The sequence below is a fragment of the Mobula hypostoma genome, chromosome 25 (genome assembly GCF_963921235.1).
Source record: "Mobula hypostoma chromosome 25, sMobHyp1.1, whole genome shotgun sequence".
Taxonomy (NCBI): domain Eukaryota; kingdom Metazoa; phylum Chordata; class Chondrichthyes; order Myliobatiformes; family Myliobatidae; genus Mobula; species Mobula hypostoma.
In genome coordinates, this window is record NC_086121.1 from 23816651 (window position 1) to 23838681 (window position 22031).

The 22031-nt window shown below is 40.7% G+C and overlaps 1 protein-coding gene across 1 annotated transcript; it reads left to right on the plus strand.

Moving 5' to 3' along the window:
• Positions 1–822: 822 nt before the first annotated feature.
• On the plus strand, positions 823–21811 carry pink1 (PTEN induced kinase 1). The gene is made up of 8 exons (XM_063032940.1): positions 823–1279; positions 6084–6554; positions 9145–9251; positions 11981–12163; positions 13566–13729; positions 14369–14496; positions 14646–14882; positions 19959–21811. Exons 1-8 carry the CDS (start codon positions 968–970, stop codon positions 20223–20225), a joined length of 1869 nt encoding a protein of 622 aa, XP_062889010.1. The 5' UTR covers positions 823–967; the 3' UTR covers positions 20226–21811.
• The last annotated feature ends 220 nt before the right edge of the window (positions 21812–22031 follow it).

Consider the following 22031-nt stretch of genomic DNA (forward strand, 5'->3'; position numbering starts at 1 on the left):
GCTGAAGGGTCTCGGCCTGAATCATCAACTGCACTCTTTTCCACAGATGCTGCCTGGCCTGCTGAGTTCCTCCAGCATTTTGTGTGCATCACTAACATTTTAGGTTGATGACCTTTTAGGAGGAATTCAGAAGATTTAAAATATGCACAGAAGCAACGATCAAAGTTAAAGGTGCGGGAATGTGAAAGGGAAATGGAAAATCAAAAACCTGTGTTTGAGTAGTGATAACATGACACAAAAAAGTGGGGCCATGTTAAAGAAACCAGAACTTTGTTCAAAAAAAAGGATAGTTAGATTGCCATTATATTACTATTTCGGCACAACTACTTATTTTACTTGTTATGAAACGTAACGGAAAATGTTCCTGAGGTAAACACGAGAAAATCTGCAGATACTGTAATTTCAAGCAACACACATCAAAGTTGCTGGTGAACGCAGCAGGCCAGGCAGCATCTCTAGGAAGAGGTACAGTCGACGTTTCGGGCCGAGACCCTTCGGCCTGCTGCGTTCACCGGCAACTTTTATGAATGTTCCTGAGGTGACATGTTTCAAGCTGTTGGCTGTAATTTACTGACTTTCTAAAAGTGGCTCATTTCGAGCGATCACGGTTTACACTTTTCAGTCGGATGGGGCCTTTTCCCCGCATGTGCTAGGCCAGGCACAGGACATTACCTTGAAGCAGGGCGGAGGTGTTTTCAGTTTCTGCATCAGGGTATGCCCCGGGAGGAGAAGTTACTACACAATGTACTGTACTGCCGTTTGTTGGTGTGTGTTGACAGGCACTAGGCCTGGAGCTGTTTATTGGGCTGTTGCCATGGTGACAGCGCCGGGTTGCGCTCACAAATTGCGCTCTCGCCGTCGGTCACCTACTCGGAAGCCGAGCGGTTGACGCAGCAACATCGCGGCCGGTCCCCGGCGAAGGGACCGGGGCCTGAAGTGTCGCCCTGTTCGCTTCTAAGCTTCCAGCATGTCGATGCGAAAGCTGCTGGCCCGCGGCTGGCAGCTAGGCCGGTTGACCTTGCGTCACGTCGCCTCCGCGATCAGAGTCGGGCCGAGGGCCCCGGTCCTGCGGCCTCGGGTCAAGCAGCCGCTTCAGTACGTGCTGCCAGCCCGTTACCGTTTTTTCCGCCACTCGGTTGGCAGCCTGGCCGCCCAGCTGCAGCGCCAGGCGTTTCGACGGCACCGCGGGACCTTGCTGGCCTTCGGCCTGGGCCTGGGCTTCATCGAACAGCAGGCAGAGGAGATAAGAGCATGCACTACTGTGTGCGACCAGTTGCAGGTAAAGGGATCTCAGACCAAATTCCCTCATTAAGGGAAAATATGTCGTTTTAGTACCCAGGTTCGCGTGTTTGAAGGAAACTTGCAAATGTCATACGGAAAAAAAAAAGATTTTGCGCATAGACCGTCTTATTTTAATTTGATGTTCACTGGTTGTGTTTAATCCTATGGTTTTAAATAACCAAATACATGATAGCTCTCAACATCAATTTTGCGGCGAATAGCAATTTTATATGCCACCGCTGTCTGATCTCTTGACTGGTCGCTGGTTCTATTCGCTGTAAATTGAAGCGAGTTGCACATTGACATTGTAAATTTGCGTTGAACATTTTTTTTCCACAATGAGATTCTACATTTGCAGTGCAAGAGAACTTGGCTGACAATAACACAGATTTATCACAGCTTTAAAATTTACTTGCATGTATAATAAGTAAGGATGCATGTCTCTGGAAGCTGAACGTCCAAGGATACACGGTGTATCGGAAGGATAGGAAGGTAGGCAGAGGGGGAGGCGTGGCTTTATTGGTAAGAAATGATATTAAATCGTTATAAAGAGATGATATAGGATCGGAAGGTGCAGAATCTTTATGGGTCCTCCAAACAGCTGCAGGGATGTGGACTACAAATTACAACTGGAAATAGAAAAGGCTTTTCAGAAGGGCAGTGTTATGATAATTGTGGGGGATTTTAACATGCGAGTAGATTGGGAAAATCGGGTCAGCACTGGATCTCAAGCGAGAGAATTTGTAGAATGTCTGTGAGATGGCTTTTTAGAACAGCTTGTTGTTGAGCCCACTAGGGGATCCGCTGTACTGGATTGGGTATTGTGTAATGAACCCGAGGTGATTAGAGAGGTTGAGGTGAAGGAACCCTTAGGAGGCAGTGATCATAACATGATTGAGTTCACTGTGAAATTAGAAAAAGAGAAGCCGAAATCTGATGTGTCGGTATTTCAGTGGAGTAAAGGAAATTACAGTGGCATGAGAGAGGAACTGGCCAAAGTTGACTGGAAAGGGACACTGGCAGGAAAGACAGCAGAGCAGCAGTGGCTGGAGTTTATGCGAGAAATGAGGAATGTGCAAGACAGGTATATTCCAAAAAAGAAGAAATTTTCGAGTGGAAAAAGGATGCAACCGTGGTTGACGAGAAGTCAAAGCCAAAGTTAAAGCAAAGGAGAGGGCATACAAGGAAGCAAAATTAGTGCGAAGACAGAGGATTGGGAAGTTTTTAAAACCTTATAAAAGGAAACCAAGAAGGTCATTAAGAGAGAAAAGATTAACTATGAAAGGAAGCTAGCAAGCTTTTTCAAGTATATAAAGAGTAAAAGACAGGTTAGAGTAGATATAGGACCGATAGAAAATGATGCTGGAGAAATTGAAATGGGAGATAAGGAGATGGCAGAGGAACTGAACGAGTATTTTGCATCAGTCTTCACTGAGGAAGACATCAGCAGTATACCAGACACTCAAGGGTGGCAGGGAAGAGAAGTGTGCGCAGTCACAATTACGACAGAGAAAGTACTCAGGAAGCTGAATAGACTAAAGGTAGATAAATCTCCTGGACCAGATGGAATGCACCCTCGTGTTCTGAAGGAAGTAGCTGTGGAGATTGCGGAGGCATTAGAGATGATCTTTCAAAAGTCAATAGATTCTGGCATGGTTCCGGAAGACTGGAAGATTGCAAATGTCACTCTGCTATTTAAGAAGGGGGCAAGGAAGCAAAAAGGAAATTTTTGTCAACCTGTTAGCTTGACATCGGTGGTTGGGAAGTTGTTGGAGTCGATTGTCAAGGATGAGGTTACAGAGTACCTGGAGGCATATGACAAGATAGGCAGAACTCAGCATGGATTCCTTAAAGGAAAATCCTGCCTGACAAACCTATTACAATTTTTTGAGGAAATTACCAGTAGGCTAGACAAGGGAGATGCAGTGGATGTTGTATATTTGGATTTTCAGAAGGCCTTTGACAAGGTGCCACACATGAGGCTACTTAACAAGATAAGAGCCCATGGAATTACGGGAAAGTTACATATGTGGATAGAGCGTTGGCTGATTGGCAGGAAACAGAGAGTGGGAATAAAGGGATCCTATTCTGGTTGGCTGCCAGTTACCAGTGGTGTTCCACAGGGATCAGTGTTGGGGCCGCTTCTTTTCACATTGTACATCAACGATTTGGATTATGGAATAGATGGCTTTGTGGCTAAGTTTGCTGACGAAACGAAGATAGGTGGAGGGGCCGGTAGTGCTAAGGAAACAGAGAGTCTGCAGAGAGACTTGGATAGATTGGAAGAATGGGCAGAGAAGTGGCAAATGAAGTACAATGTTGGAAAGTGGTTGGCAGAAAAAATAAATGGGCAGACTATTATTTAAATGGGGAAAGAATTCAAAGTTCTGAGATGCAACGGGACTTGGGAGTCTTCGTACAGGTAACCCTTAAAGTTAACCTCCAGGTTGAGTCAGTAGTGAAGAAGGCGAATGCAATGTTGGCATTCATTTCTAGAGGAATAGAGTATAGGAGCAGGGATGTGATGTTGAGGCTCTATAAGGCGATGGTGAGACCTCACTTGGAGTACTGTGGGCAGTTTTGGTCTCCTTATTTAAGAAAAGATGTGCTGACGTTGGAGAGGGTACAGAGAAGATTCACTAGAATGATTCTGGGAATGAGAAGGTTAACATATGAGGAACGTTTGTCCACTCTTGGACTGTATTCCTTGGAGTTTAGAAGAATGAGGGGAGACCTCATAGAAACATTTCGAATGTTAAAAGGCACGGACAGAGTGGATGTGGCAAAGTTATTTCCCATGATGGGGGAGTCTAGTATGAGAGGGCATGACTTAAGGATTGAGAAAGGCGCCCATTCAGAACAGAAATACGTAGAAATTTTTTTAGTCAAAGGGTGGTGAATCTATGGATTTGTTCCCATGGGCAGCAGTGGAGGCCAAGTCACTGGGTGTATTTAAGGCAGAGATTGATAGGTATCTGAGTAGCCAGGGCATCAAAGGTTATGCTGAGAACACGGGGGAGTGGGACTAAATAAGAGAATGGATCAGCTTATGATAAAATGGCGGAGCAGACTCGATGGGCCGAATGGCCGACTTCTGCTCCTTTGTCTTATGGTATCTTTTATGTTATTGCTCCAGATTCATGTGGCTTAGTGCCAATTCTCTTGTTGAGGTACTGAAAGAACAAAACAACTTAAGACATCAGTTTCTAATTTCGTAGAATCATTACAGCAGTGAAAGAACCCGTTCAGCTGATTAAATTTGTTTTCTTTTTGTAATAGCAATCCTGTTTATTTAATTCCCTGGTTCTCTTGAAGTTTATTTTGGTTCATTGATTTGTCCATGCAGCGTTAATTATGAGTAGGGGTGTGTGTGTTAACCCCTTTCATGTGTCTTTTGTTTTTTCTTCCGATTACCTCAATCTGTGCCCTTTTGGTTCTGTCCTCTTAGATGGGAACAATTTATTTGTATTTGCTTTGCTTGAATGTTTCATTATTGTCAACACATCTATCGGAACTTCCTTAAATCTTCTCTGATCCAAGTTTCACCCATCTGTACATTCTGCTACTGGCACAGTCATTGGAAATTACTGTTTCATTAACTGTTTAGTGATCACTGAAACTTTCCTAATACTTGTAGAATCCAATCATTTCTAGATACTGTTTTGAATGCCCCTGTATTTAATATCAGATTTGACCAATATAATGTGGAATTGCTGCCTGTGGGCCAGTATCTCAAAAGGGAGATTCTATACCTTTTCAAGATGGTGGAACAAATTAAAAGTTAAGAAGAAATGTCACTACTTTTTAAAGATTTTAGCAAAATCCCTGTCATAGAGCCTTTTTGATTATTTAGGATGATGCCTTACTTTCCTAGGTATACCTTGGATCATTTCAAAGGTTCATTTAGTATCAAAGCGTGTATCCATATGCAACCCTAAGATTTGTCTTCTCCAGATAGAAAGGAAAGGTACATCGCATCTAGAATTTCTCCGGTTAGCGGACGATTTCCCTCCACGCCTCTCTGACGTAGTGGGAAACTGCGTACAAGGCAGGTTACAGCAGTGGTTTGCCATTGCCTTCTGCAGGGTGAGTTTCCAAAGAGATCACCAGCCCAGCACGGATGGAAAGCGTGCAGGGGAGCCGGCTGGATTCGAACTCGGGACCTTTCATCCCGAAGTCTGCCACCAGCCGGGTCCTTCTCCAGATAGCCATGAAATAAAGAAAGAACATAGAAGTCCTATAGAGAAACACCAAACCCACACACCATACAAAAAAGAACGGGATCTCAATTGTCAACCCCCAAACCCCACTCCCCCCCCCCGCTCAAAACGCAACAAGAACATTGACCTCCAAATTCCCCTCCCCTGCACAAAAAAAACTAACAGATCGCAATAAGAACATCAACCGCCAACCTCCCTCCCCTCATACAACAGAACAAAAAGAAATGGGCAAAAATCAAAGAATATAAAAACCTCAAGTCTGGGGGATAAAATCCATGGTCCATAAATTCATTAGTTCAATCCATAACACAGAACAACAGTAACATCCTCCTTCATCGTCGAAAGAGAAGGACATTTGTCCAGAAACCTGGTGGTAAAGGGTGACAGCTTAATTCTGTGGACTAATGAAAGTGCTAGTGGCAGACTTGAAACTTTGTCTGTGCTACTTCCAAAGCTAATTGAAGGCTTTTAATTCATTCAAAACAAAGTGCTTTTTAAAAAATTTCCATTTCCACCCATTGATTACAGTTTGTGCCTTGCTCTTAATAAAATTGTTTTTCTGCTTTTTTTTTCATTTGGCAGACACAATTTAAAAGAAAGAAAACAAAGTATGAAAGCTCTGTACCTTTGCCCACTATTGGCCATTGTTTTGAAGATTACGAGATTGGAGACCCCCTTGGAAAAGGATGTAATGCAGCTGTGTACAAGGCCTTTATTTCTGAAGGGGCCAATCCAAAATCAAGCAGTAAAATAATGACAAAAGAGCGACAGCCAGAAAGTGAAAATGAGGAAAAGAAAGCTGCTGTTGTACCAGATGTCACCAGTGTTTGTTCCAAAATAATAACAAATAATTCAACAGTTTCACAGGAAACATCAAGTCTGAGTTTTATAGTTTTGAAGAGGGATCCACCTTCTGAACCTGTGGGGGACGCCGGCTACCCGAGCATCAGGAACGCCGGCTACCCGGGCACTGGGGACGCCGGCTACCCGGGCACCAGGCCTCTGGGAGACACTAGCCGCCCTCTGGCTTTAAAAATGCTTTGGAACTTAAATGTGAGTTAAACAGATATTTGCAGTTATCAGTGGAATCTTTTGTATTCATGATTTACAATGAGAATTCCCCATCTGAGCTCAAACTGAACATTACTATTTAGGGTTGTACAATATTAGAATTGAGCTTGAATACAGATCATAGCATAGTGGTTAGCATGACACTATGACAGCTTGGAGTTCAGAGTTCAATTCTGGCGCTGAATGTAAGCAATTTGTACATTCTTCTTGTGACTGTGTGGATTTCCCCTGTGTGCTCTGGTTTCCTCCCACAGTCCAAAGGTGTACTGGTTAGTAGGTTAATTTGGTTGTTGTAAATTGCTGTGATTAGACCAGGGTTAAATATGTGGGTCGCTATGTGGTGCAGCTTATTGGGCCGGAAGGGCCTGTTCTATACTGTATCTCTAAATAAATAAATGTGGGGGGGTGGGGTGAAGACTTTTTCAATTGCTGCATATACTTTCAGTTATGTAAATCTCAAAATTATTCCTCTTTTAAGAAAAACTAACAGTAGGATTGAGAAATATTTGTAACAAAAGTATCGACAGCAGTTAGATTCTGCACACTGAACATAGGAACCTGACCACTGGAATTGGCCTCATCTTGGGGTCCGTACAGCAGAGTAATTAAACTCTTCCCAAGTGGTACCAAAATCAATTGCAGAGGACAAATAATTCCTTCAGACTAATAGGTGGCTGTAGAGATGTTATCCTTGCAATACAGTCAGCACTATTCTCACCTAGAAATGCCCTGTGACATAAGAAGCAACATTGCTGCTCCAGTGACTGGGGTTCGCTGCTGATCGTACAAGGTTTGAGTGTTCCTCCTGTGATGATGTAGGTTTCCTCTTAAGTACTACAGTTTTCTCCACATCCAAAAAAGTTTGTAGGTTAACTGGAGTTGTCAATTGCCCCAATTGTCTAGGTGAGAGATAGTCTGGAGATGAACTGATGGGAATGTAGTAAGAGAAAAAAGGGGTTAGGGTAGAATTAGTGTAAAAATATATGGTTGATAGTTGGCATGGATTTGGGGGGCTGAAGAGCCTGTTTCTGTATTGAATCTCTGACTCCCCTCATACTGCAAACCAAGGAGATCTGACTTCAATTTTCCCTCACATCAACACTTCTTTCAGCAAGGAAGGACTCTACTGGGAACTGAATCAAGTTCCATTTATGTCCCAGGGGAAAGGGATATTTGGGTCTTTTCTATACTCCCACAAGGCACTGATCAAAGTTGTATTTTTTTCCTCCATAGTTCTCTTTAATTTACAAAACAGCCACTGATATACTAACGCAAACAGGAGGAATTCTGCAGATGCTGGAAATTCAAGCAATACACATCAAAGTTGCTGGTGAACGCAGCAGGCCAGGCAGCATCTCTAGGAAGAGGTACAGTCGACGTTTCAGGCCGAGACTCTTCATCAGGACCCTTAACAGTTAGTCCTGACGAAGGATCTTGGCCTGAAACATCGACTGTACCTCTTCCTAGAGATGCTGCCTGGCCTGCTGCGTTCACCAGCAACTTTGATGTGTGTCACTGATATACTACTTGCTGTAGTTAAAATATCAAATTTAATGCAAGAAAAAGGCTCATTTGTTGGAAACTTTATTAACAATTTGTAGATTTCTGAGTTGGGTCATGGCTTGCACTTAAGTCTTTGTGTCTTGGTTCTGGTTCCTCATATAATGAAGATTATTAGGTGACAAAATACTATTGCCATGATATCAAAGTTCAAAGTACATTTATGATCAAAGTATGTATAAATTATACAACCTTGAGATTTGTCTGCTTACAAACCTGAGAGAATCTAGCTTAAAATAAAAGACCAGTGCCCAATGTGCCGGAGGGGAACACAAATTGCGCAAACAATAAAACCAAACAACAGCATGTAGATGAAAAAATTAAGTCCATAGACATGAAGCCCATAGCCTCAACCTCGGTTCGTCATACAGTGGGGCAGATCGCTGCAAAGCTTGCAGACATGAAGCCCGGAGCAGTCTTATAGCCTCAGCACAGCGAGCAGAAGTGGCGCGACCCTCGCCTCCGGTTGCGACACCCTGCATTTTCAGTCCATCTGGGCCAGCATTTAAGCTGTCCAAACTCTGGGTTGTCCCCCACACTGGGACCCGGGCCTGCCACAGCAATACGCTCTGGGCCCGGACTCCACCACCACGTTCCGGCCTGTAGCCAACCTGTCCAAATTGATCTGGCGCTTAGATTGCTCCAACTTCGCTCTTGGTTTAGGCTCCAAAACAACTCTGCTCCAATATTTCTCCACTCGCTCCAACTCCATCTCCGATTCTGACTCCATTTTGAATATGCCTTGACTTCACTCCAGCCACTTCTTCTCAAGTGTGCCGTGATCAGACTTTGCTTCGCATGTGAACGCCTTGAGCCTCGAGTCAGCCTGGCCTTCACTCGCCTCGACATTGTTTGCGGTGATCGTTTAACAGAAAAAGTGTTATTCATGAAGTATTTAGTTGTATTTCTTGCCTTATGAACTACCAGTAAGTTGTCACCCAGCTTATGTGGTGACATCTTAAACTGGATACCCCACCCCTCCAAGCTCCTCATTGTAAACTTCTCATTGCAGGCAGAGTCATCCAGTGATGCTATCCTGAGAACAATGGGGAAGGAACTGGTGCCAACCATCCCTAATGCTTTATCTGGAGAGTTTAGTAAAGCCAAAGAATTAGTTCTGTACGTATTGGTGCTTTATTAATGCCTCTTTAGTATGAATTTGTTGAAATAAATGACTGTAGATAGACCAACAAGTTAAATTCTGTTGATATGGGGTGGATTTTCCTTTTTCTGTTACATTCAGTCATCCAAGTTTACCTGCTTGTCTGATTTAAAGTAAAGGTGCAAGGAAAATTTCTGTTTGTTATGAATTCATCTATCTTGTTTAAAATGTGTGAATTCAGATAGTCTTTAGTCTTATTTTATCCATTTTCCTCATTCTGACTCTTGTTAGAACACAGTTGTGCTTGTATCCTCTGGTCCCTTACTAATAAACTGTACTTTTGCCTTTTTCTTTCTCTCTATCTTCTGAGTTCTCCTGCGCAGAACCCCTATGTTCTATTTTCATTCTGGCTTTACTCCCTTCTGATTGTATCCTTGGATTCCCATCCATTTGACAATCTGATTTAAACCTTTCCCGACTGTTCCCTTGTCCTAATTTGTAACATGGTTTTAGGCCAATTACGCCCTGTAGTGTATAAAACACTAAGATGGGCATTAGACCATTACTTCCAATGACAACATCATTGATAATCAGAACACACATTTCACGTGACTGGCAAAAGGACTAGAAGTGACAAAGATTATACAAGCGACCATGCAAATTGAATCAAATGCATTCAATAACGTATTCAGTTAAATAAACCATTACAGTAACATGGTTGCTAGGTAACCAAAGACAGATGGGTAGAAGGCTAAGTGAGGTAATTTTGTTAATAAAGGACAAGCTCACTGCAATCATGATATAGAGGCAGTCTCAGTAGAGATGAGAAACATTAAACAATGAAGTTTCTAGTACTGTATATCAGAATCAGGTTTAATATCACTAATGTGTTGTGAAATTTGTTTCCTGACTGCATTACAGTGCAATATATAAAAATACAATAAATTACAATAAGAATATATATACTCATTGTACAAAAATAGTGAGGTAGTGTACATGGGTTGGTTCATTGTCCAGAAATCTGATGGTTGAGGGGTAGAAACTGTTCCTAAAACATTAGGTGTATGTCTTCAAGCTCCTGTATATCCTCCCTGGTGGTAGTAATAAGAAGAGAGCATTTCCTTAATGATGGATGCTGCCTTTCTGAGGCATCACCTTTTGAAGATGTCCTCTATGCTGGGGAGGCTAGTGCCCATGATGAGAGGCCTTCTGATGGTAGTTAGAACGTGAACTTATAAGAAAGGTACTGCAATGACCGCAAGGGATAGAACACAAATAGACATTAATATTGGTGGAGTTGTAGGTTGTCTAAGTGGAAATAGATCAATTGAAATTTGAGCAGAGTAGTGGCAGATGGAATTTAATCCAGGCAAATGTGAGACAATGTATTTTAGAGATGCTGGCAGGACACGTACAGTTAATGGCAGGAAGCTTGGTGTTAATATACAAAAAGATAAAGTCCATTTGATCTACAAGTTCATAGTTTTTTGAAAACAGTAACATAGATGACTAGGTTACAGAAGAGAATTTATGTGAGGTGTTGTAGTTGGAACAGTTTTGCAGCTGTACAATAGATACATTAGTCATGTCTGTAGTTAGTGTTGCTGCACTACAAGAAGGATGTGGTAATATGAGGAAGAAATGTAGAAGAGATTCGCTAGGATGTTGCCTGGAATGGAGAGTTTTCATTATGTTATGAGATTAGATAGACTGGATTTGTTCTCACCGGAATGTTATAGGCTGATCTTATAAAGGTTATAAGATTATGAGGAACATGGAAGGGGTTGATGGTCAGAGTCTTTTTCCCAGGGTAGGGGAATCTACAATTAGGGGGCATGGGTTTGATGTGAGAGCAGAGGAATTTGAAGAAGATTTGAGGTGAGTTTTTCCATACAGAATGAGGAGGTGATGGAGACAGCAAATTAAAATGTTTAAGTGGCATGAGCGTCACAATCATCATAGACAATTATAAATCTGTACATCAATAAATGACAATATTACTTTTAGCAATTGTTTCCTATAATTTGAGTCCTACATACAGTTCTCATCAACACATGTATAGGAAAGATGTGATAGTGCTGGAGAGGATGCAAAAGAGATTTATTAAGGGACATTGATTAAACGTAGTCAGTAGAAGATTAGAGAAGAAATTAGGAAGAATTTTTTTTTCCCCAAAGCTTGAACAAGTTAACAGAACTAGAGCTACTCTACTTGGGATTGAAGTCTGCGTATACAAACATTCATGGAGTGAAAAAACCATGAATCAAGATAGGAATTCTGTAAATGATGTATAATGCAACTCCACCAACCTGTTGGGAGTGCAACAGCAATTTCAATTGAAGTAATTTAAGTAGAGAAAGGGAAAATTCAGTAATGTAGCATAGGAAAGTATATTATTGTTTAAGGTCAGGACACTTTTTCAGAATTGAAAGAATTACTGTAAAAAGTCTTTTTTTTAAGAGCAGAACAAAAAGTAAGTCTGTGAAAGGATGGAAAGCGGGAACTCATGATAATGTGCATCACAATCAGCATAAACAAGTTAGGCCAAAGTATCTCTTTGTGTGTTGTCAGATTCTATGACCCTATAAATCTGTACATCAATAAACTTATAAACAGTAATAACAGGAAATGCAAAAAAAAATTAAGGTATAATGTTGAATGTTATCTCACCTACAGATATTAGGCCACAGTCATTAGTTGTAATTTTCTCTTGAACTACATGACTTCTCTCTCTTACTCTGGTTAGACCCTCCTATTATAACATAGGGAAGCTGAAACCACATCCAAACATCATCCAGATTGTCCGGGCGTTTACAGCCAAAGTTCCTCTGTTGACCGGAGCACTGGAGGAGTATCCTGATGTACTGCCCAAAAGTTTGAATCCCAACGGGTTTGGACGCAGCCACACACTCTTTCTGGTGATGAAAAGGTAAGTAGTTTAGACTGTGCTTACTGACTGAAGCACTTAGCTCTGCAAAGTAATGTGCTTAGTGCTGGGAGGGAAGGCAGCCTGATTTGACCATGATAGAACAGGTAAGTATATGCTACAGTGTAGAACACAAGAGATTGACTGAGTTTTAGGAACGTAAGAGCCTATAACCTACATAAGCAGGATATAGGTATTCTACCTCATGATTCACAGATCCCACATTGATATTGGAACAATACTACAAATAATGGTGCAATGTGAAAGGTTTTGATTTTTAAGGTTATTACACGGACCTCTTTTTATATCTATCTGAATTGTCTATCTTTTGTTTAATAAGAAATTATCTTTGGAAAATGGTGACCATATTAAAGCTGTGGGGCTACAATATCTGTAGAGGAACTTGCAATCTGTACACAAGTGGATCTATTATACATGTGATTTTACAGCTACTGGATGTTGCATGTGTGCAGATTAACTGTTGCTCCTTTCTTGCTGTCTCAGGAATGAATGAAAAAATGTTGAGATCTATTAGCTACAATTGCTCATACTTAAGATAATTTCAGTTAATACTCAGACTATGCTTGGTAATAGTATTGTAAGCAACTTGGGATGGAGTTTTGTTGCAGCATTCCAAAGACTAATTCTTGAGCAAAACATGCTATGAACTGCAATTTAAAAAAAAAATATAGGTTGGCATTTTGTGGTATATTCGTTCATTTGTTATGTGCCGTGTTGTATCACATGGGCATTCATGGTCTTCCAATGACCATGATTGTTCATGGCAAATTTTTCTACAGAAGCAGGAGTCAATGCTGCCTTCTGGGCAGTGTCTTTATAAGATAGGTGCTCCCAGCCATTAACAATACTCTTCAGAGATTATCTGCCTCGTATCAGTGGTTGCATAAGCAAGTCTTGCGATATGCACCAGCTGTTGGTGACCATCCACCACTTGCTTCCATGGCTTCACATGACTCTGATCATCAGTTCTGTATTGAGTTAGCTGATCTCTGTGACAATAGGACTGGAATGCACATGCTGGGGATCTATACCTCCATTGCTGTGCACAGCTTAGCATGTGGGAGGAGATTGATTTAATGTAGAACTTTATTTTGAAGTTTCCGTGGCTACATAATTTTGTTGCATGCTATGTTGACATTATGTTTTAAAGAAATAAGATTTTGGAACAAAGGAGCATCACGGAATCAAGAATCAGTTCCTTATGGGGGGCGGGGATGGAGAAAATGAAGAAAGTAGAAGAAAAGGCCTTGGGCCGATGCTATGAAGTCCTGTTAAAATTTTTGGTGCCTTTCGAATAAAATGAAGCAATGTGGGATCTCTAACAGGCTTTTCGATACATTTTGGGCAAACCAAATGCAGCTGCTATTTGTCATTTGTATCTTAGCTATCCATGTACCCTGAAGCAATACTTGAAAGTGTGTAGCCCCTGGAGTGGGTACGCTGTGCAAATGATTCTTCAGTTACTAGAGGGAGTGGATCATCTGGTTCAGAATGGCATTGCACACAGAGATCTGAAGGCTGATAATATTCTGGTGGAGTTCGATTCAGGTAGGGGCAAGGAAAGTTCTGTAAACTATCAAAGTTTGTATTTCTGAAACTTTCAATGACTTAAAACAATTTTTGTTTAGTAAAATGTTCAATCTTAACAACAAAGAATAAACAAAGGTAAAGTATAACATTCACAAAAATTATCTACAACAGCAGTTCAGTGAATGGCATAGAGACCATTGCTGATCGTATACCGATGTCTAACTAAAAGGAGACTTTATGTGTGGTGGCTTCATCATTTGGAAGTTTTTTTTTAATCCCACCACCACAAATATTTCTTTGCTGCATTTTTTTTTCCTAAAAGAGACTTGCAGACTTTTCATGACTCATCAAAGAAAATAAAGGTAAGACGTACAAGGTTTGTGCAGAATTCCCAAACATACTACTATATAGGGGGAAGACCTGACCTTGTGTCTACAACATACATTTGTCTTACATTTTTGTGAAAGATGAAAGTGTTTACTGTCAATTTTTCATGCAGTACCCACCATACTATTTCTGTGATACCACAGGAGGCATTTGGTTAAACATGATTCAAAAAGTTTTTATATCACTTTGCCCTCAGTTGTAATTTTTTTAATAAAGGCAGCTTGTGATGTAAAAACAAACACAATTCTTCTATTTTTGTCCACTGTTTAGTTGGCTGGCCACGTTTAGTGATCACGGATTTTGGCTGCTGTCTGGCAAACTGTGATCGTGGATTGAAGCTTCCCTTTACCAGTATGGAGGTTGACCGGGGAGGAAATACCTGTCTCATGGCTCCTGAGGTAAGTGCTGGGGCAGCACAAAATGAATCTGGCACTTGAGCGTAGTTTGTGTTTGAGCTGCGATGTGCATTTCCACAGCCGCACTCAAACCAGCTGCGAATGTTGATGCACAATGGCTTAAATCAAACCCCTGCTCTTGTCCTTTTTAGATTTGTACAGCAGTGCCTGGACCCAGAGCATCCATTGATTATAGCAAATCTGATGCCTGGACAGTCGGTACACTAGCCTATGAGATCCTGGGACTTCCAAATCCCTTTTATCCACATGGAATGAATTATCTGGAGAGCAGGAGTTATGAAGAGAACAAGCTACCACCTTTGCCAGACTACGTTCATAGAAATGTGAGACGGGTGGTGAAGCTTTTGTTGTGCAGAGATCCCAAGAAAGTGAGTACAGTAATTATATCCAAAATTATTTATTAACAATTTCTATAGGAGATTAACACATTTTCCTACCCTTGCATGGTTAAAATGGTACATTTTAAGGTAATGTACTGTAGCTCGGTCTAATTTAGGATCAATAACATGTTCATCCATAAATAAATATCAGATTCTGCAGATGCTGGGAACCCAAAGTAATAACCCCCCCACCCCCGCCCCCGGGAGAAATTCAACAGGCAGCATCTATGGAGAGAAATAAAGAGCTGATGTTTTGGGCTGAGACCCTTCATCAGGACTAGAAAAGAAGAGGGAAGGATGAGGTGGGGGGAAGAGAGAGTACAAGCTGGGAGGTGAAACTAAGTGGGGTGGGGGAGGGAAGATGAAGGCAAATGTGATGTTGGATGTGCTGACATTGGACAAACTTCAGAGGAGGTTCAAGAAAATAATTCTGGTAATGAAAGGGTTATTGTATGAGGAGCATTTGATGGCTCTGGGCTTGTACCCGCTGGAATTTAGTAGGATAGGGTGGGGGATCTCATTGAAACCTATTGAATGTTGAAAGGCCTAGATAGAGTGGATATGGAGAGGATGTTTCCTATAGAAGGGGAGTCTAGAACCAGAGGGCACAGCCTAGAAATAGAGGGGTGACCATCTAGAACAGAGATGAGGGATTTCTTTATTCAGAGGATGGTGAATCTATGAAATGCATTGCCACAGATTGTTGTGGAGCCAAGTCACTGTGTGTATTTAAGGTGGAGGTTGAGAGGTTTTTGTTTAGTCAGAACGTGAAAGGTTACAAGGAGAATGGGATTGAGAGGGAAAATACATCAGCCATAATGAAATGGTTGAGGAGAGAACGGGCTGAATGGCTAAATTCTGCTCATATGTCTTATGGCCTAAGTGAGAAGAATGGAGATTATTCTTTCTTCCTCTGTAGATCCTGCCTGACCTGTTGAGTAACTCCAATATTTTGTTGTGTCATTAAGTAGATTTATCTTCCTTTGAATTTACTTTGAACTTGTATGTAATAATGCAGATAGCAGCCTTTCTCTGTACTAATACCAGTTGCAGACAGTGGTAGGTAGTTCTTGAATTTAATTTTGTTTTCTGTCTCATTCATTATTTTACTTTTAAATGTGGAGCCTTGCTGGGCCGCAGGTTTAAAGTCACAGTGTATACTAAAATGTGGCCGCTTACTCCATGTCAGAACCAAACTCCTGCTTCATCTTGTTCTGGAGCGGGGTTCCCAACCTTGGGTCCACAGACCCCTCAGTTAATGGTAGGGGTCCATGGCATAAAAAAGGTTGGGAACCCCTATTCTAGACAAATGCCTTTACAGCTGGCATCACTGGACAGGGAAATAAAGGCTACATGCTGCAGGCTGTGGTATATAAACCACCGAGATCTGATTGAGCACATTCCAGTCAACCCCTCACCAGAAGGATTTTCTGACTATTGCTTGACTGACCTGTGGAACAGTTTTCCAGTTTAGTCATACACCTCGATGTTTGTAAGGAGCTTGCTCCCCCCTCCCCCAATCAGTAAGATGATTCATGTGAGGCACCAATTTCTTGCAATATCTCTTTGATTCCCTTAACATTTTTAATTCTCCAAGTTACTGTCATGAATATTCTTGTCATTTGAGGATTCTCAGGCTCTTTAGGGTGTGAAGAAATTTCTTTTCTCTTTAATCTGAACAGCTAATTACTTGAGACTGTGACTCTGGTTTGAGGCACACCAGTCAGGGGAAGCATCATTCCTGTATCTACTTTGTAAATTTTTTTTACATTTTAATTTTTTACTTTTTATTCTTCTAAACATGAGAGTATAGACCCAGTATGAATAATCTCTGCTCATCTATGATAAACCTGCCATTGCAGGGATTCCACTTGTGACTACTCACTGTCATCTCCATGTCACAGCTACATGCTTCCTAAGGTGAACTGTTCCAGATACAGTCTCACCAGAGTCCTGTCTACTTGGAGCAAGATGTCTCTATTTTCGTACTCAAACCTTCTTGCAATAAAAAAACTGTTATGTCATCCTAATTACATATTAACTTTCAGTGATTGTGTATAAATGCATCCACTTGAGTGCCAACAACATTTAACCTTTCATCATTTAAAAAAAAATGCTCCACCTTTCCATTTATTTCCTGTAATATATTTTGCCAAGTGTGTTTTTATTCACTGACTTGACTTGTCATTGTCTTCTGAAGCTTCATAGTAACTTCCTCACAGCCCGTAAGATATAGGAGCAGAATTAGGCTGTTTGGCCCATTGAGTCTGCTTTGCAGTTCCTTCATGGCTGACCCGTTTCCCTTTCAGCCCCAATCTCCTGGCTTCTCTCCATATCACTCATGCCCTTGATAATATCAGCTCTGTCTTAACACAAAATAATCTGCAGATGCTGTTGTCAAAGGAACACTCACAATGCGCTGGAGGAACTCAGCAGGTCAGTCAGCATCAGTTGAAAAGATTAGTTGACATTTCGGGCCGAAACCCTGACTTGGCTTCCCCAGCCACCTGTGGCAATGAATTCCACAGATTCACTGTTCTCTAGCTAAAGAATTTCCTCCTCATCTACATTCTAAATGGTGTCTGTCTATTCTGAGGCTGTGTCATCTGGTCTTAGATTCCCCCAGCATAGGAATTATCCTCTCCACCTCAACTCTTATCAAGGCCTTTCAATGGTTTTCAATCACTTGATAGGTTTCAGTGAGATCCCCACTCATTTTTTTGAATTCCAGTGAGTACAGGCCAGAGCCATCAAACACTCCTCATATGATAAGCCTTTCAATCCTAGAATCATTTTCGTGAACCTCCTCTGAACATCTCCTATGCCAGCACATCCTTTCTTAGATAAGGGGCTCAAAACTGCTGATTATCGTAACATTACTACCTCTCCAGCATTGTTTTCCAGCTGTCCGATACCCCTTCTCGCCACTCTTATACACTTTTTACATATCTGAAAAAATGTTTGGTATCCACCTAAATATTATTGGCTAGCTTACTTTTGTATTCCATCTTTTCCTCCTTTATGTTTTTTTTTTGTTGCCTTTTTTTTTAAAAAAAGGCTTCCCTATCCTCTACCTTCCCACTAATTTTTGCTCTATTATATGCTTGTTCTTTGGCTTTCCTGTTGGCTTTGACTTGTCTTGTTAGCCACTGTTGCATCATCCTGCCTTTAGAATATTTCTTCTTCTTTGGGATGTATCTATCCTGCATCTTTCCGATTGCTACCAGAAACTCCAGCCATTGCTGCTCCACCGTCATCCTTGCTAGTGTTCCTTTCCAATCAGTTTTGGCCAGCTCCTCTCTCGTGTCTCTGTAATTCCCTTTACTCCACTGTATTACTGATGTATCTGACTTTAGCTTCTCGTTCTCAACTTTCATGGTGAATTCTATTATGATCACTGCTTCCTAAGGATTCCTTTACCTTAACCTTGTTCATCAATTCCATTTTATTGCACAACACCAAATCCAGAATATCTGATCCCCTAGTGGGCTCTATCATGAGCTGCTCTAAAAAGCCATCTCATGGGCATTCTACAAATTCCCTCCCCTTGAGATCCAACACCAACATGATATACCTAATCCACCTGCATATTGAAATCCCCCATGATTATGAACATTACCCTTTTGGCATACATTCTCTATCTCTTGTTGCAATTTATAAACCACATTTTTGCTATTCTTTGAAGATCTGTATGTAATTCCAATCAGGGTCTTTTTACCCTTGCAGTTTCTTAGCTTGACCTGCAATGATTCTACACCTTCTGATCCTATGTCACTTTCTAATGATTTGATTTCATTTTTTACCAACAGACCATTTTTTTTACCACACCACCCCCTCCTCCTACCTGCCTGTCCTTTCAAAACAATGTGTATCCTTGGAAGTTAAGCTGCTAGCTATAATCTTTCAGCCATGATTCAGTGATATCGACACGTCATACAAACCAAACTGAAACTGTGATGACTATGATTTGTAATTTTGCCCTATCATCAGCCTGTCCTTGCTAGCAGTCTCACTACACACTAGCTCTATTTGTAAACCAACTGCATCATCCTCAGCCCTATGCCTCTGGTTCCCATCCCACTGCTGTTAGTTTAAACCCTCCCAAACAGCTGTAGGACACCTGCCTGCGAGGATATTGGTTCCCCTCTTGTTCTGGTGCAACCTGTCCCTTTTGTACAGGTCGTATCTTCCCCAGAAGAAATCCCAATGATCCAGTGCCATATTGCCTTCAGCTTTCTACCATCAGCAAACTTGAATATATTACACTTGGTTCCTCTCCTTTTTAAATTATTGATTTCAATTATAAACAGTTGGTGCCCCAGCACCCATTCTACAGTACTCCATGATTCTCAGCCTCCCAACCTAAAAATGATGTGTTTACTCCTTGGATTTTTTTGGCCAATAACAAATCTCAATCCATGCTAATAAATTACCACTAATACAGTAGACCCTAATTTTGTTTAATAATGTTATGCGGCACCTTGGGCTTCTGAAAGTTCAAATACCCCACATCCCTGTTCTTTTTCCTAGATCTACTGTGCTAGATGAAACCTCAACACAAATCAACAGATTTATTAAGCATGATTTTCCCTAAAGAAATTCACAATGATTGTGTCTAATCTTATTATTTTCTGTGCTATGTTGCCATTTCCTTATTGAATTTAGCATTTATCTCTAATACTGATTTCAGTCTGACTGCTCTGTAGGTTTGTTTTCTGTCGTCTTCCTTTCTTCAATAATGCGGTTGCATTTGCTACCTTTCAGTGAGTGGGAACTGTTCTAGAATCAATGGAATTCTGGAAGATTACAACCAATGCATCCTCTTCAAATTATTTAAATAATATAATTGAAATCCTTGGCTGCTACTCATTTTCATGTCTTGGGTCTGTTATTCAAGAATTTAAGATTTCTAATCTTAAATTCATGTAATTGCTTTGCTATGATTCTTATTCACTTACTACTTTCCATGACAAACCTCCTAAAATCTTACAATTTGTTTTGTAATCTCAGTGTTACTATAAACTATAAATACAGTTTTTTCACTTTTTTTCTTCCCATTTATAGCGCCTATCAGCAAGAATTGCTGCAAACATGTTGCACCTACAACTGTGGAATTCAGAGCTTCTCACGTCAGCTGAAATCACTGCGGAGAAGTTATTCGACTGGCTTTGCTACCAGCTTCTGCCCACCTGCCTGCAGTTTACAATGAGTTGTGAATCAACAGTGCAAACCGAACTGAAGAGGAACTTCTTGGCAAATCTCAGCTTTGAAGATCTAAACCTGGCACTGGATCTACTGCTAGTTGGGGAAAAACAACTAGTTTGCCAATAATCCTGTGGGTTCCAAAACTGAAATTAAGAGGAAACAAATGCTACTAATTACGAGTCTAGAAATAAAGCATTGAATTTAGCTCCTAATTAAAAAGATGAATATGCATTTAATGAATTGGGGCTGATGGTGGATAAGTAGTTAGAGGTAAATAGTTGTTTTTTTTGCCATTCATGGCTGGCACCAAGGAGGATATCCTTAATTGGCTTCTGTAGAACTTGAACAGTTAGGAAATAAATGTGCAGATTTGTTATTAACTGTTTCCTGAAGAATGTTAATTTGAAATGGAGTCCAGCTCATTGCTCAGATAACTTTGCATTGCTTGTATCTCACCCTGAGAATGTGAATTTCAGGGTAGTATATAGTGAAATATATGTACTTTAATTTAAAAACCCCTATCCTGGCACAAAACACTTTAATCTCTTGTTTTTTGTTCCCATTTTTAAAGAAAGCTTTCCATGACACAAAATGCAAGCATTTATCAAGTTGTAAAAGGTGAGTGAAGTGAAGACATTGTTTAAATAGCACAGGTGATGTCACAAAAGCCATGTTTTTTAATGTATATCTTATAGGAAGAAAGTGGACGTTAGGAGTTCTACACTTGAGATTTTAGGGAAGGAGAAAAAAGTTTATAGATGTGAACTATTAATTCAGTGCGTGGAAAGTCTGATTGGTCTTGAATGTAATCAAAGCACTATTTTCCTTGTTTGTGATTTCTGCATTGTGAAATCTATTAAGCTAATGACTTGGCATTCACACTGATCAACAGATGTGTTCAGTTTGTATTTGCAGTGTAGCTCTATTAAACTGATTTAAGTAAAAAAAAAAGATTGAAATTTTGAACAATGATCTCATTTTTGTTCTTTGCCATCAGAGAAATCATTACTTTCTGCTACTGCCTACTCTCCTATGTGAAATTTAGACACCTTCTCAGAAGTATACTGAACTATAAAACCTAATTGGAGACAAAAGGGAATATGAATGCTGGAACCAGGTGAGGGGAGGGGATGGGAGATATGAACAAAGAGAGAGTATACTTTTTAAGTCTACGTGGTGAGGGAGGAGATGGAGAACAATGAGGATGTGAGATGCTTGAAATTGGGAATAATAATTTCTCTATCCCTCCAATACCCATCCTCCCCTCGACCCACCTGGTTCTAAACATCAATCATCTCCTCTCCATCTGGTTCCAACTATCACCTACTCCATCCCCCTTTATATGAATATATACTGAAACCTTTTTCTGTTCCTTCTCAGTATTTGATGCAGGTTCTTGAACCAAAAGATTGACTTGCACCTTTTGCTTCCATTTGAGATCTCAGTGTTCAGTTTTTGTCTTTTTTTTAAAAAAAAATCAGGAAGGAATTCCTTTTCAAACTGTAAATTCATGATCATTAAATATTTGAACATAATATTAAGCCCTCATTATTTGCACAATATACATATTAAGATGGATCATTCATCATCTGCTCAGGCAATTATTTACAATTGTTTCATTTCATTGCTCAGATATTTCTGACCCACTTTGCCACATATTTGTTATCTTCTCAACACACACAAAATGCTGGAAGAAATCAGCAGGCCAGGCAGCATCTATGGAAAAGAGTAAACAGTCAATGTTTCAGGCCAACACCCTTCATTAAGACTGGGGGGGAGGGGTGGAAATGAGAAGTCACAGTAAGAAGGTGGGGGGGGGAGAAGAAGTATAAGGTGGTAGGTGATAGGTGAAACGGGGAGGGGGGAGGGATGGAGAAAATAACTGGGAAATTGATTGGTGAAAGAGAAAGGGGAATCTGATAGGAAAGGGTA